The sequence below is a fragment of the Mytilus californianus genome, unplaced genomic scaffold, assembly GCF_021869535.1.
Source record: "Mytilus californianus isolate M0D057914Y unplaced genomic scaffold, xbMytCali1.0.p SCAF_2, whole genome shotgun sequence".
Taxonomy (NCBI): Eukaryota; Metazoa; Mollusca; class Bivalvia; order Mytilida; family Mytilidae; genus Mytilus; species Mytilus californianus.
This window is the reverse complement of record NW_026262668.1, coordinates 14,973,262-14,989,320: the sequence shown is the minus strand read 5'-3', so window position 1 is coordinate 14,989,320 and position 16,059 is coordinate 14,973,262. Positions and strand designations below refer to the sequence as shown.

The 16,059-nt window shown below is 33.8% G+C and overlaps 1 protein-coding gene across 17 annotated transcripts in view; it reads right to left on the bottom strand.

Moving 5' to 3' along the window:
- The window catches only part of LOC127729315 (basement membrane-specific heparan sulfate proteoglycan core protein-like), a 38,959-nt gene that overhangs the window by 3,908 nt on the left and 18,992 nt on the right, over nucleotides 1-16,059 (bottom strand). For 3 of the 17 annotated variants that reach the window (XM_052237054.1, XM_052237053.1, XM_052237062.1), the window contains 9 exons: nucleotides 10,585-10,869; nucleotides 9,723-10,034; nucleotides 7,554-7,838; nucleotides 6,712-7,023; nucleotides 5,341-5,625; nucleotides 4,507-4,818; nucleotides 2,067-2,351; nucleotides 1,324-1,632; nucleotides 611-895 (listed from right to left, as the gene is read on the bottom strand). In XM_052237054.1, the coding sequence (XP_052093014.1) occupies nucleotides 611-895; nucleotides 1,324-1,632; nucleotides 2,067-2,351; nucleotides 4,507-4,818; nucleotides 5,341-5,625; nucleotides 6,712-7,023; nucleotides 7,554-7,838; nucleotides 9,723-10,034; nucleotides 10,585-10,869 (2,670 nt within the window). Of the gene's footprint in view, nucleotides 1-610; nucleotides 992-1,323; nucleotides 1,633-2,066; nucleotides 2,352-4,506; nucleotides 4,819-5,340; nucleotides 5,626-6,711; nucleotides 7,024-7,553; nucleotides 7,839-9,722; nucleotides 10,035-10,584; nucleotides 10,870-16,059 lie in introns of those variants that run through there. The other 14 variants (XM_052237064.1, XM_052237063.1, XM_052237065.1 and 11 more) reach the window with 14 other exon arrangements.

Here is a 16,059-nt window from a genome sequence, read left to right as displayed (position 1 = left end):
ACATAACATTCAAACAGAGAGCATGCAGATAATATATATAAGTAGCATATATTACAATGCATGCAAGGAACTACTACCTACACTTCTAAACATGCTAAAACTGAATCATAATTAAAAAAATTAAAGCACAGATAAAATTTAATCACAACTAAAAAAAATTAAGCAAAACTAATTTAAAGCACATGTAATAAATGTAAAAGACGTTTATGGGGGACATGAGTTTAGTATAGATGCATTGGCTCAATAATTTCACAACATTATAATTACAAAAAAAATCGTTTCATATAACTAAGATAAATCAAGGCTGTACTTCAAATAGAATTTTAATTTCAGAGAATACAGAAATACAGAATTGTGTGTCTATGGCCTCAAAGTACACACATCAAACTGAATTTTAAGAATGGAACTATTTGAAATGGACCAGGCATGAAATAAATGCATAGGAAATTCGCCCTGCTTTTTTTAATTAAACATAACTTCATCAACACCATATTCTCCAAAAAAAACCATCAAGACATAAACATGTTTGTATTTTAACCAGTTTAAAATGTTTAATGTTGAACAAAGAGTGAGTAATCATACGATATAAGAAAATATAAAATAATCTTACCTCTGACAGTTACAGTAATTGTATTTGTGCTGACTGTAGCAAACCCATCTGTGGCCTCACATACATAACTACCACCATCGGCAAGTACTATATCAGTGATTGTAATGGAAGGAGAGTTGGCCATAGAACCAGAAATTCTAGGATTAGCAGCAATATTAATCTGGGCTGTATTTTTGTACCATTTAATTCCTGTAGCAGTTCCAGAAGTGACGATACAAGTTAAAGTTACAGATTCATCCTCCATTGGATTATAGAATGTTGTAGGTGCATTTACCGCCAATGGAGCTACAAAAGGAAAACATTTACCGCCAATGGAGCTACAAAAGGAAAACATTTACCGCCAATGGAGCTACAAAAGGAAAACATTTACCGCCAATGGAGCTACAAAAGGAAAACATTTATAATTTGATCTCAATGCTTTGTCCTGAAATTCCAAATATTTCTAATGCAAAAACATGCTTTACTTTAAAGTGTTGCTCTGTCAACGAAGAAAAGTGCTTGACGCATAGTAGTATGAAATTTACAGAAGAAAATGAATGAGTGAATGGCAATTTTGAATTTAACGGTGTGTGTTTTGGTGTTTTAAACATTTGTTGTGTGCATGTTTTTAAAAAAAAAAACACGATTTGAGCATGTGTTTTTAAAATGACCTGGTTTGACTATGTATTTTTAAAACACTTGTTTTATGTATTCTTTTAAACATTCATACTTACATCTAACGGTCAATGGTAGGCTGACTGTCTGTGGACCATTTAGTGTGTCCGGGTGAGTAACATCACAGAAGATAGTTTGTCCATTATTTATCATAGTTGGTGACCAGTTAAGTGTACCCACTGCTGTATATGACCTCGCGTTGGAATCAAATTGAGTATTAACCGAAAGTTCGGCACTGAAAACCTGGTTACCAATTCTCATAGACATAGATTGTGCAGGAAAGGCACCAATAGAAGTACATGTCCAGGTACCAGGTGTTCCGGATGTCAGTGCTGTTGGGCCGGTCAATGTTGGTTGTGATGGAGTTGCTGTAAAATATGCCGTAGTCATTAAAGTATAAGTTACTTTCAATATATCAATATCTTATGTTATACCAGACGTTAAGTATTTGTGAGAATAAAATAAATTAAACTTTATACAGGTAACAGGGGTTCATGAAAGCATAAGCAATCCATATTTTAAGACGATAGCCGCTAAAAAATAAGAATAAGATGTGTTGAGGAACCCCAATGAGACGACCTAGCAAACAGCAAAAAAAAAAACAATTAAAAGTCTTCTATTATATTTATAGAAAATTAAATATTATTTCCTCTTTTATACTTAATGTTGTTGATGCAGTGTCAATAGAAACTAACAGAGTGCATATACATAATTTTGTTTTAAAGTTTTTCTTTATTGTTCTCTCTCTCTCTCTCTCTCTCTCTCGAGATTTTCGAACAAGAATCTATATTTATAAACACACCTTTGGCAGTAACAGTGATGGTGCTGGTGTTTCTAGTAACGCTACCGTCTGTTGCTGAACAGATATAATTGCCAGTGTCAGATAAGCGTACGTTACTGATGGTTAATGAAGGAGAACTAGGAACGGCACCAGATAACCGGAAGTCGGAAGCCTTAATAACCATCTGGCCGTTTTTGTACCATGTGATTCCTGTAGCTGTTCCGGCTGTTACACGACATTGCAGTATGACGGTTTGTCCAGTTGTTGGCTCATACAGATTCTGTGGTGCATTTACTGCCAGTGGAGCTGGGAATTATAAAAATTGATATAACAAAACATTGAAAAACATCCAGAAATTAGATAGGTAAAACTAGCTGAAAAATTAGATGAATTGTTGACTCAATTCTTTTTTTAAGCTGAAAATATTTGATTCAAGGAATTATATGCAATAAACAGGAGGAAGAATATGCTTCATTATTTGCAAAAATATAGATAGAACATGATATTTTATTTTATTTTGTCATATTTGATTTAGTTTGTTCTCATCTTCTAAAATTACAAGAGATTTCCTAAATGATTGCATTGCATATACAGTGCAATACGACAGAAATGTTCAACATTAACAAATTGACAATGTAGGCCATCTATGTACAACATATATATTGTATACCCAGCACCAAAACAAACTGCAACTAAAAGTATAATATGCTAACTAAATACTATTACTATTAATCAATGTAAATGCAACTAGATAAAATAATCATACACTTTAATTTTGTTCCAAACCACCTATACCTCCAACCAGGCTACACTTACATCTAAGCTAACGATCGGAGGACTGCTTAGTGCTTTGTCTTATGGTCGTTTTTGCCATGACATTGCCATTTTTAGTTCTTTTTCGACAGAAGTGGGATAACGACTTGAAGAGTTTTGTTTCCCCTGTTTGTATCTTTCGCCTCTTCTAAGTTATATGAGTAAGACACAGTAAATCATCTTGTTCCATTATTAACCATGATTGGGGACCACTTTTGTGTTCCTATAACCCTGTAGGACCTGGTGAGATAATCATACTGGGTGTTTACGGACAGTTGGTTTATACTGAAATACTGAACCAACTCTAAAGGACATTTTTTATGCAGTGTAACCACCAGTAGAGATACATGTCCAGCTACAAGTTGTTTCTGATAAACAAGTGTACAAATAGGAATTTACATAAACATTTCCTAAATAACATGTCTTGTTATAACATTGTAGGATTCAAATCTATAAAGGGTAATAAGTAATGACAAAGTTCGCCCTTTGACCCACTAGGCCTCTATAAAGCCAATAGTCACTATTTTTGCCAAATAGGTAAAACTTATTCAATGTAAAAGGACACAAGAACTTGTGTTTGGGTAACTGACAATTCTTTCGAATTTGTATGTCATACTTGGGAAAACTACATCTACGAATTACATATTAGCACAAAAGATATTCTAACATTAATAAACAGTTGAAAATAAGTCACTAGTCTGTAATTGCTGTACCTATTTAAGCTAACATTGACTAGTCGCTACGTCCGCTGCATATAGGAATAACAACTAAAACAAAACTAACAGTATACACGTAGTACTAGCAGATTCTAAACAAACACAAAACCAACTAAAAAGTATTATTAATAGATTTTATTGAAATAAAAAAGGTAGCTGTAAAGCAACATTATACGGCTTAAAATAAATATGTATATCTTATTAGTATTTTTTTACTTTTAAATTTTACACTTCGTCATGGAAAACCATTATTAATCAACTAATTGAATAGGATTTACCTTTGCTGTGCTCCTGGCTGGGTCAATGTCAGCTTAACTTAAACCCTTTTAAGTGATTGGATTCATTTTTGTATCACAGGCATAGAGCTTGAGTTTCGAATATTTTTTTCATACAGGACTATCCAGTTTTAGGACCGTATCACTACTCTGTTGTTTATTTACAGCAAATTGATACGCGGAGTCGTTTTTGAACGTGCTAGCATACAAGCAAATACTTCATTTAATACTTAACAAAATACAGCAAATGCAAGTTGTAACAAGGTCTACATTCAAAACAGGCAAGTGATAGGTAGATTGCTTGTTGAAACTTTATATCCTTACAACTTCAGTTGGAAAGACAGACGTATACCAAAGATACAGCAAGATAATAATAAATAATTAATTTGATTGATTGATTGATTTTTTTATTTACACCAATTGACAAACGGTTCATGCATAGTCAGGTACATACAAACCAGAACATCCCCTAGTATATAAAACATATAACATACAGACAGACAGATAGACAGGAAAAACCCCATAGCGTAAGCACAGGTATAACCTTTATAAAAGCTAGTTAGAAAAGGCATGCATATATATTGACAAACAATATTCAAAACAGGTTTTCGTCCCTGCACCAAGGTTGTTTTCAAGCTGAGGTGACGTCATACTTACATCGAACTGTCAATGGTAAACTGACAGTCTGGGGACTATTAAGAGTTTGTGGATGGGAGACATCGCAGTATATCGTCTGCCCATTATGTCCCATGTTAAGTGCCTTGTTCAGTGTCCCTACTACCGTGTAGGATCTTGTATTGGAATTATATTGGGAGTTTATTGAGAGCTCGTTACTGCCGACATTCACGTTATTTATTCTCATAGACATGGTTTGGAGAGGAAATCCTCCGATAGAAGTACATGTCCAGGTACCAGTTGTTCCTGATATCAGTGATGTTGACCCAGTCAGTGTTGGCTGTGTTGGGGTTGCTGTAAAAGTGGAATCCTTTGTGATATTCAAAACTACATGTAATGCTTTTTACGCAAAACTTAATAAATTATGACGACAGTGATATGAAAAGAGCTAGAATTCAATGATGAAATGATCCAACTTCGTGCGAAATGTGCAAGATGTAGAATGTCGTATTTTTTTCCTATTGGTTATGATGTTTTGAAAGTGGCAAACAGGCTCGTACAGATAAATAGAAAACAGAAAAAAACATGATATCTATAGAAAGGTTTGTATATTATCAAAACAGCTGTGTTTCTCTTTCGGAAAGAATAAAATTTACATAATGTAAAATAGTGACGTTGTATGCTCTAATGGTTATGGATACTTGGTGTTTTGAAAGATTGCAGATAGAAGCCACATTAGCATCGTGTGTTTGTGGTCATTTAGATATCTATAGAAAACAGATCAAACGTTGACAGTGAAATAAGCTGCTTGTCTACTGGGATGGACTTTTGGTTAGACAGTTCAGGATGAGAAAGGACAAATAGAATACAACAAACCTTTAGGCGATACAGTAATGGTACTTGCATTTCTAGTAACACTACCGTCTGTTGCTGAACATATGTAATTGCCGGCATCACTTAGTTGTACGTTGCTGATGGTCAAGGAAGGAGTCTGAACACTTCCACCAGAATATTGATTATTAAACGATATTACAACAGGCTGATTGTTCTTGTACCAACTAATCCCAGTAGCAGTACCGGAAGTGACCTCACATGTTAGTTCGGCTGTCTGTCCAGTTGAAGGATCGTATAAGGTCTTTGGTGCGTTTACAGCCAGTGGAGCTGATAACAAACGTAAAGCCTTAATGAATGTATCTCTTCAACAAATGTTCACCACTATTTGTCGATTGGTTAAACACATAGAAGTTTGAAACGCGATATGTTGTATTAATGTGATAAATTCACAAGTTATGAAAGGAATGTTATACAAATAGAATACAAAATACGCCAAAAAGTAAATGGCAATTTAAAATAGAATGTTTTGTCTGAAAGGTGGTTCTTGACGCCACTTTTTTAAACATTATGTATTAATGACTTCGCTTACAAAAAGATATTGTAATTCAGATAAACATTTAAAATCGACAGTAACCTTTATGGAACTTTTAGCTATACAGTTCAAGAGTAGATACAAAAAACGTATATACACAAGTACATTTTTTTATAATGCAGCAAGAGTAAGCTAGCTTGAAAACATCATTATCTAATACTAATAGCTTATATTTGAAGCGAAAAATAGTGTCATGCAGAACAAGATAAGACAAAAAAGGCATGCCTTTCAAATTTATGTTATACTTCAAGAGTGCATTAAGTTAACACTCGTTTCCTTATTATCATGGAAAAGGTTTGGACTAGAGGTGCTAATACAATAACAACAAAAGTCAAATGTCGTCCGTGCAAGCATATATGCCGACAGAGAAGATCCCATACTTATTTTAATTTCTTAAATGAGGTATTCACTATTCAAGAAATGTCTACACTTAATCAACAATAACAGCTAGGTTATTTTTTTTTTATCTCGACTCCGTAATAAAATAAGGCAACGGTGAACTGTATAAAGTAGCTGTTTAAATGGACCATGACAAGATACGCACACATATACTTGAAGCTAGGTAAAAATAAAGTTAATTGCATGCAGCAGATAACTGGAGAAAACCGAATAAGAAAACATAGCATGCAACTTCACAACAACAGACACAAAAATCACAATAAAAACAGAAGTACAACTAAGAGCAGGAGTCAACATGCACATTCATTATCAGAAATGCTACCTCTCAATGACATGCAACAGTTATTTGATATGTCATGCGCTATTATCATATTTTACCAAACACCAACGTTATATGTTCCAAGCTGAAGTCACATACTTACATCGAACTGTCAATGGTAAGCTGACAGTCTGGGGACTATTAAGAGTTTGTGGATGGGTGACATCACAATACATCGTCTGCCCATTATGTCCCATGTTTGGTGCCCAATTTAGTGTCCCTACAACTCTGTATGACCTTGCGTTAGTATCATACTGGGAGGTAACAGAAAGATAGTTACTGGTGAAAACTTGGTTATTTATTCTCATAGACATGGTTTGGAGAGGAAACCCTCCAATAGATGTACATGTCCAAGTACCAGTTGTTCCTGATAGCAATGATGTTGACCCGGTCAGTGTTGGCTGTGTTGGGGTTGCTGTAAAAGTTGGAATCCTTTATGTCAGAGCTTATGATTTTCATGCGAAAAAAGATGTATGAGATTGAAGATTTCGCGTCATTAAAAGTCTTACTAAGTTAGAAATATAGTTTAAACCACTGATTATTCTATTGACAGAATTTAAATAAAATTACCTATAAACTTCGAACGAAATGTGTAAGATTGAGAATGTTGAGGTTATTGTTTTATTGGGTGCATGTTGTATTTTTGAAAAAAAACAATGCAGGATGAAAGAACAAGTTAAAAGAAATGAATGCGACATACTCTGCTTTATCGTGGGCGTGTTATTTTCAAAAGAGTGCAAGTTCACATACTGCATATGAAATAAGGGTTGAACTTTGAGGTGGTTTAAAGTTAGCATAGTACAGACTAAAGGTGAAGGTCATGTCAGCGATCTACTTGAAAGTCTGCAGATTGCGAATCAAACATTGACATTGAAATAAGCCGTTCCTTTACAGGTGGGGCTCTCTTTGGTTAGCAAGAGCTATACAAAACAGAATACAACAAACCTTTGGGCGATACAGTGATAGTGTTTGTGTTGACAGTTACACTGCCATCTGTTGCTGAACATACGTAATTGCCGGCATCACTAAGTTGTACGTTGCTGATGGTCAAAGAAGGCGTCTGGACACTTCCAGCAGAATATCGATTATTAAAAGATATTATAACAGGTTGATTGTTCTTGTACCAAGTAATCCCAGTAGCAGAACCGGAAGTGACCACACATGTAAGTTCAATGGTCTGTCCAGTGGAAGGATCGTATAAGGTCTTGGGTGCGTTTACTGCCAATGGAGCTGACAACAAATGTTAAACCTTAATGAAAGCATCTATTGTAAACAAGATTTTTTTTTCACTTTCACTTGCCAACATGTTTGATCTTTCACATGTCCTTTTAATGGGACAAATTCACAAATAAGGAATGAAATGGGTCATACGCCAAAACGACGGCAATTAAAATAGTATTTAACGTCTGAAAGACGGTGATTGTCGACCACATGTGTCTTCTACAGTTTAAAATTAATTACTTCGTATACAAATTATTTTGCTCTACACAATTCAAAACACGTTTGAAATCGACTTTTATCTTTATGCACCTAGTAGCTAACAAAATCAAGTAAATGCATTTTTTTTAAAGACAACTTAAAATTCTATAACGCTGAATTAGCATATTTATAGCATTGAAAACTAATATGAAGAGTAAATATTTCTGTCTAACTAAGATTAATTGTTTATATTTTAATTAAAAAATTGGCATGCAGGAAAAGATATGAAACATGCATGCCTTTCACTTCTTTTCTTTTCTATCCAGAGTGCCTGAGGTTAAATATAGTTTTCTACATTAGAAAATGCCTGTACCAAGTCAGGAATATGACAGTTGTTTTCCATTCGTTTGATGTGTTTGAGTTTTTGATATTGCCATTTGATAAGAGACTTTCTGTTTTGAATTTTCCTTTCGAGTTCGGTACTTTTATTTTATTTTTTGTTTACTTATTATATAAAGGGCGAGTTTTTGACGGCAGAGTGCGGGATGGGTCTATACTTCTGAAATTTATATACAAAAACAATTAAAAGGAAAGGATTTTCAGTTGAAAATTTAGCCTAATTTAGCCTATCATAAATTGATTTCACCTCACTATATAATAAAATAATTTGGCGATATGTTCACGTCTGGTCACTTTAACTCCCACCTAGCTGAAAGTGAATTTATGTCACAGTGACGGACTGTCCAGTTTTAATGTCGTGTATCAATAGTTAAACTCATAAAGCAGCAGATCATCTTATTCCATTGACTTTTAATGTTATACATTTAGACATTATGCATTATTAGATTTGAAAAGACGTAAATGTTAGCGCCAGCGAGACAGAAACGCGATAACATTCTGTATCGGTGTTCTCACCGTCTGTGTCACTCTGCCCAACCCTTCATAAAATTGCATATCACGGCTTCATGACGTCAAATACGTCAACCCGGCCTCAATATATTTGACCCGGACATATCACCGACGTCATAATGAATGAACCGATATTGAAAACTTTGACCCGAACTCAAGTCATCTTTCGGTTTGCTGGTGAAACACAGAAAAACACATGTTTCTATTATGCAAAATACACAAATACAATCCGATTATCAGATTTTCATTATATTTATATTGTAAATTATCAATATGCAGACAACCTGATAATCGGTACTTAGTCCAATGCTCGTCACATTAGTATGCATGACGAGACATGATACATTTCTCGCACTATTCTTTCAGATATACTTTATTGAAGAAGTGTGTTCATTTATGAATCCTCATAAACAAAAAAAAAATATTTTATATTGATCCCACAAGATAAAGCAACTTTCAATTAGCTGTTGAAATGGACCACGACGATAAAACGCATACTTTAAACTAGGTTAATATAAAGCTAGTAGCAAGCAGCGAAAAAACAGAAGCAGAAAAACCAGTAAATACAATACATGACTAACATATGAAACAAAGCAGAACACACAATAGAAGCAGAGGCACAACTAATTCAATGAGACTAAGAGTTAACATGCAAAAACTCATGCAAAAGAAGTTTTATTTGTCATGCACTGAATTATATTTTAATGCAAACGATGGTTATGTGTAGGCTTTCCCCATGCAACACCAACTTTTTGTTTGCTCTATCTAAAGTGACGTCATACTTACATCTTACTGTCAACGGTAAGCTGACAGTCTGGGGACTAGTAAGAGTTTGAGGATGGGTAACATCACAATACATCGTCTGCCCATTATGTCCCATATTTGGTGCCCAATTTAGTGTCCCTACAACTCTGTAGGATCTCGAGTTGGTATCATACTGGGAGTTTATCGAAAGAAAGTTACTGGCGAAAACCTGGTTATTTATTCTCATAGACATGGTTTGGAGAGGAAACCCTCCGATAGAAGTACATGTCCAGGTACCAGTTGATCCTGATAGCAGAGATGATGGACCATTCAGTGTTGGCTGTGTTGGGGTTGCTGTAAAAGTTGGAATCCTTTATGACTGTCAGAGCATAAGATTTTCATGAGGAAAAAAAGCATTTAAAGAGTTACTATTAAGAAATATCTACTTGCAGCTACTACATAATTCTACAATCAACTATATTTCAATAAGCAACAGAATTTAAGCCAAACGTTATGAACTTCGTATCCAATTAATGTGAAAAGTTGGTAGGAATATTGCTCTATCGGGTGCATGTTGTATTTTGAAATGAAACCAAGCAGGATGTTAGAAAACTTTTACAATGACAGACAAACATTTATAGAATGCATCTAAATGTGAAATTAGCTGCTTTTCTTGTAATCGTATCAATGTATGAGTACAAGTTCACAGATTGCAGATAAATATTTGGGAGAAGCGTTTAATGATTTTTTACAGGATATACAAAAGGTGAAGATTATTTCAGCATCTCTTGTTTGTGGTCTTTTGAAAGTCTACAGATTGCAAATCAAACATTGACAGTGAAAAGCTGGTCTTCTACAAGTCGTGACCTCTTTGGTAAGCAAGGACAAATAGAATACAACAAACCTTTGGGCGATACAGTGATGGTACTTGTATTTCTAGTAACACTACCGTCTGTTGCTGAACATATGTAATTGCCGGCATCACTTAGTTGTACGTTACTGATGGTCAGGGAAGGAGACTGGGCACTTCCACCAGAATAGCGATTATTAAAAGCTAGTACAACTAGCTGATTGTTCTTGTACCAACTAATTCCAGTAGCAGTACCGGAAGTGACTCTACATGTTAGTTCAATGGTCTGTCCAGTTGTAGGATCATATAAAGTCCTTGGTGCATTTACCGCCAATGGAGCTGAGAATAAATTAGCAGACATAGTAATTGAATGGGCAAGAACTCTTTTCCGTAGAGTTACCTTGTTGTGGTCACTTTAAAAACAAGGAACTCTGCATTTGTTATTTCAGTCACTTACTTGCGACAAATGCAATGCCTTAAGATATGTGCATGTAAATGGACTTTGCTTAAAAGTAGGAAATCTTTAAATAGGATAACATCTGTATTAAAGAAATGTCAATTATTCAAACGGCGTTGTTAACACCCGAGAGTACGGTAATAAAAATAAAGTTAACGTTGAATTTCTAGAGACCAATTATTTAAATCTAAAATGGTCAAATGATTTTTAAAAGTCATAATGATATAGGTTAATATGATATGTAAATGTTGTTTTTAGATCAAACTGAAGATAAGTTTTGACAAGTACGTGAATTGGAGAACAAACATTATATAACATCGTACAAGTTATTGTAAGTGTGAACGTTAACCAAATAACGATAAATGATAATGATTATGTGAATAACCAGAAAAAAAGAACGATAATTTTAGGACGAATTCTTTCATTACATGAAGTGTATGTGTGGGAAAGATCACTATTCAAGTGTGCAATTATTAATCTTTGAGATACATGTTTAATGTTAATTTGAATTAACCGAATCAGCTATTCTTTTGTAATAAGTCAAGTCAAGTGGCATTCTCCAGCTAAAGGTGCAAGTTGACATGGTTCAAAAGATAACATTCAAAATCAAATGTGTAACTCTATGTCAGCCTTCTCATTTTTGCCGTAACCTTTATTGACCTTTGAAATATTGATTTCATTATGATAGTAGCAATTTTAGTCTATATTATCGTATGAAAGCATTCTTATGAATGTGCATAATGCCAATTAATACTGCATATCCTGCACATGCTGTCACTCAGTTAGGCTACCTCACATGGTCCGAGGGCCAATGTGAACTTTTCTCATCACTTTGCGAGCATTCATCGATGTATTTCTACAAATTAACCAAGTTTCTATACATATAACTCCCTGTACAAACCATCCCGATCGAACTCTGTATATTCAATATAATGGACATAATTGACCAGTTATTCATTAGCATTTCATGTAAATTAAGTCACTAAAAAAATGAAATAGTACATGTATATATTCAATCAATCCTACAACCCGATGTTGACATGCGTATTTTTAGGATTTTAAATTAATATATTCAAATATTTGGATTTCTACAGGCAATTTAACATCCAAATAGTTATTAAGCTTTATGGATTTTTTCTAGCACTTATAGTAACTTGAATACGAGTGTTTGTTGGTAAATATTCCATGTTTAATCAGAATAAGAACGAATTGACAACAAAGTCTGTTATGTCGGTCAACAGAGAATTTTGGAAGTTTCATTAACAAATTCTTTCGCTTTACGACAATAGATTATTTTTATATTGACCTAATGAAATGACACTAATATAATCATTTTGGTATCCGCCATTTTATAAAAAGATAGAATTTACAACTAGTTCGTTCATGGCAGCGGCTATAAATGAACGGTTTTGTATATTATAGTCCCTCTCAGTTATAATACGTTTAAACTATACAGAGTACAGCGGGAACCCCAGCGGGAACCCCTTTCACGTGTTTCTGAATGTGTTTTGAAAGGTTCTATCTTCATTTTCTGAGCTCAAATGGTTGCAACTGACATATTGGTGATATAATAATAGTTGCTGAACTATATTATGACAATGCCCAAATATCAAGAAAAAGTAAAGCTTGGAGATCGATGGCGTGCGCTACTTTCTATTGGGTCTTTAAAATCTAACTGAGGTTTAGGGGCTTTGTAATGTCATTCACAATTACAGTGCAAGCTTTAAATACCTTCCTACAAAACCAGACTACCGATTCATTCAGATTGGTCTTTTTATAGGACACTTCTGTGAAGCGGCAGTGTGTTATAATTCAACAAGAAAATTTGTAAGTAGAAAAATGACGTTTGAGCAGCGATGATAACATCTAGATGCTGGTAAAGGTTTAAATGCTAGTAAAGGTAAACACTATCTACTTGTATTCACCACAAATACGTTCAACGGAAAATATGGAAGGTACGAACCTCATCGGATCATATTTAAACCATGAAAATTAATGCTAGTATATTTTAACATATGTGCATTAAATCGGTATTTTCCATATTGTAAAATTCTGCAGTGAATTATCACGATGTCTAACACTGTATGGCAAATTTGATTTAAAAGATTAAATAGTTGTACCTTATTAACTACAACTATTTCTTTATTAAATCACAGATGAACAATTTTGACGCCTTTGATAAAATTTAATCAACCAAACTGATGGATGGCGTGATTATATTGTCATGCAATAGCCTTGGTTAAATAGTTATACTATGTGTATTAAATCTATCTCAATAAAGGGTCAGATCTGGAAAGTCGCTATTTCGGGACCAGCGTTCAACGGATCATATTTTCATTTCGGATCGTATTTTTTTAAAGCCCTCTTCTCTCTCCTATTGACATAGATCTTTTTGTGACCTCTAATGTCCATTTAGGATAACAACTTGTTTCATTGTAATCTCGCTGACGTTTCTTTTTTTTTACTGAGTTTTAATTTATTGGTTTAAAGGAAATAATGACGAAATACTGAGGGATAAGAAACCTGGTATAACCTGTGTTGTAAGGTTGCTGTCTTATTGACGTTTTTCGTTTTTCCCCATTTTTCTATTTTTAATCAAAAACGGGCGGAAAACACAAAAAGTGTCGAAACAATTTTGAACTTTTCCTTTTATATTGATTAAAATCAGATGTTTCTTAATTTGCCAACCTTCAAAAATGCCAAAAAATGAAAAGAAGCGAGAAAAAATAATTTGAAATAAGAATGTCAGTTTAGTTTAACTATAACCTCTTTTGGAATGACAACAACTTAAGTCTCAATTTAAGCGTTTTAACAGCTAGTTATTTAACAAAAACTTTTTGGTTTTAAACTCATATCACCAATTACATTATTTGGTCTATTGTTAAAAAACGAATCATTTACATCAGAAAAGTGTAATTGCACGATTTGGATTAGTTTTGTCGAACGTACATGTAGAGAAAACATCAGATGCGTTCAAATATCCATAAATTACGAAGTTCACGGAAATTTAAAACCTGCCTAAAACTTTGGAATTTACTTAGAAAATAACTAATCGACGATTTTCTAAATATCCAAATAAAGATGAAGCATATAAATTAAAAGGTCATTATTCTGAAATCCCTTAATATCTGATCATACTGACTTTCAATACTATACTAGTATGCTAATTATATGGAACGGTTATAGATCTTGAAAAAATACCACGGGACGTAGTATTCACATTATGTATGGTTTTATATTTGCAAAATTGTTGCAAAATACTAATATTCAAATAACCAAACGAATATATCATATGTTAGAAGTGATAAGATTTCATTAACGAGATATAAATGAAATTCATTAAATATTGATATTCATACTCGTATACTGAATATGTGAATGAGCTGTTAATTAAACTTTCTACAAACGGAATAGAAATGAATAGAAACAAAATTATCCTGAGTATTTATTAGCAGAATAATATATTTCAACAAGTTAAACAATAAATTAATTTCAAAACAAAATATATAATCAAAAAGTAAGTTACCAAATATAGAAATATATATTCCTGATAAACATAACAAAACATATAAATATAGTATGAATAAATGTAACCTTTGAATAATTTGCTCCTTAATGCTGAAGATCTCCATTTTGATTTTGTTGATAAATTCGAAATACTAAATAATTATCAACCTTTGATAAATATAAATTATATTGTTACCAATATAAAAACATTAAGGCATTATCATTTTTTCTCTTGTAAACGTTTTTTCTCTCCAATATAAAGTAAAGAATTGCTTGTGATTATTCATTGACATGAACTGGAGATCAAGCTTAACAGTGTTTCATTGAATGTATAATTTAAACACAAGTTGGACTTTGATTGAGATTTCTACAAAATGACCTTCGTCGTCGCAGTACAAATGTATATTTAAGTTCCGGGTAGGTTCCATCTCGGCAAGGATAGGTCATTTCACGTCTTACGGCACATCTACTGACGATTTCGTAATGATCGTGCTCAAGGTATATAGACATGTCAATAGATGGATCCGATATTAAGCCAGGAAAATGCTTATCTAGCATGACTTTGTCATAAGACCAAGACAGGAAGCGGAAGTCACATTCATACACTTCTCCTGATTTCTCCTCGCAATTTGTTGCTGTGATGGGTCCTTGAGGGCAGTATACAACGGTCCCGTCTTTAGTTACGATAACCTTGGCTTCGAAATCCGGTACGTATTTCCTGAAATGAAAAGAGTGTTTGTAGATAAACTGTTGACAGAGATATGTCTCGCCTATCGGCATAAAATTCAGAAAAAGACAATATGATAGACTGCGACATTGCTTATTAATTCAGTCATTGGACCATGATCTAGTTGGCCGCAGGGCCTGAAAATGGTCGACTGACTGAGACGTACATACAGTAATGCAACTTTATAGAAAATATCGTTGTTTATTGCAAGTAGTTCCTATCAATATAACTTATTCATAAAAACTTAACATTGAAAATTGCTAATTAATTCAAAGTCTCTGGACCATGTCCTAGGGGGCAGGGCCTCAAACTAGTCAAACTGACATGAACTGATAGTAATGCAACTTCATACAAAATATCATCGATCTAACACAAGTATATCCATTCAAACTAACTTGAGCAGAAAACTTAACAATTGTTGATGCCATCGTTTACTTTCGGCTCAAATGCCCATCACAGATTTGTTATTTTCAATCTTAAAATATCCTACAATTCAAATACTTCTGATCTCTAAAATATCTAAATACACTTACTGTCCAAACAGTACAACATCCGGTAACCAGATGACAGATGAAGGGAGACTGATTCGGGGTTGTCCCTTAGGCCAGGTCAATCGTGGGTCATTCCAGCTCATACACTGCATTGCTTGAAGAACGAACTTCTTGCCACCATCCTGAAAATATTTAAAACAAAATCTTACAATATTTACCAATACACAGTTTAATATTCATCATCAAAACATCCCATGATCGCCGATTGGTTTGGGATTGAAAGTTTATAACGGTAATAATAGAGTTTTACAATTTACGTATTAACAAGTTTACTTGGTCGTTAACAT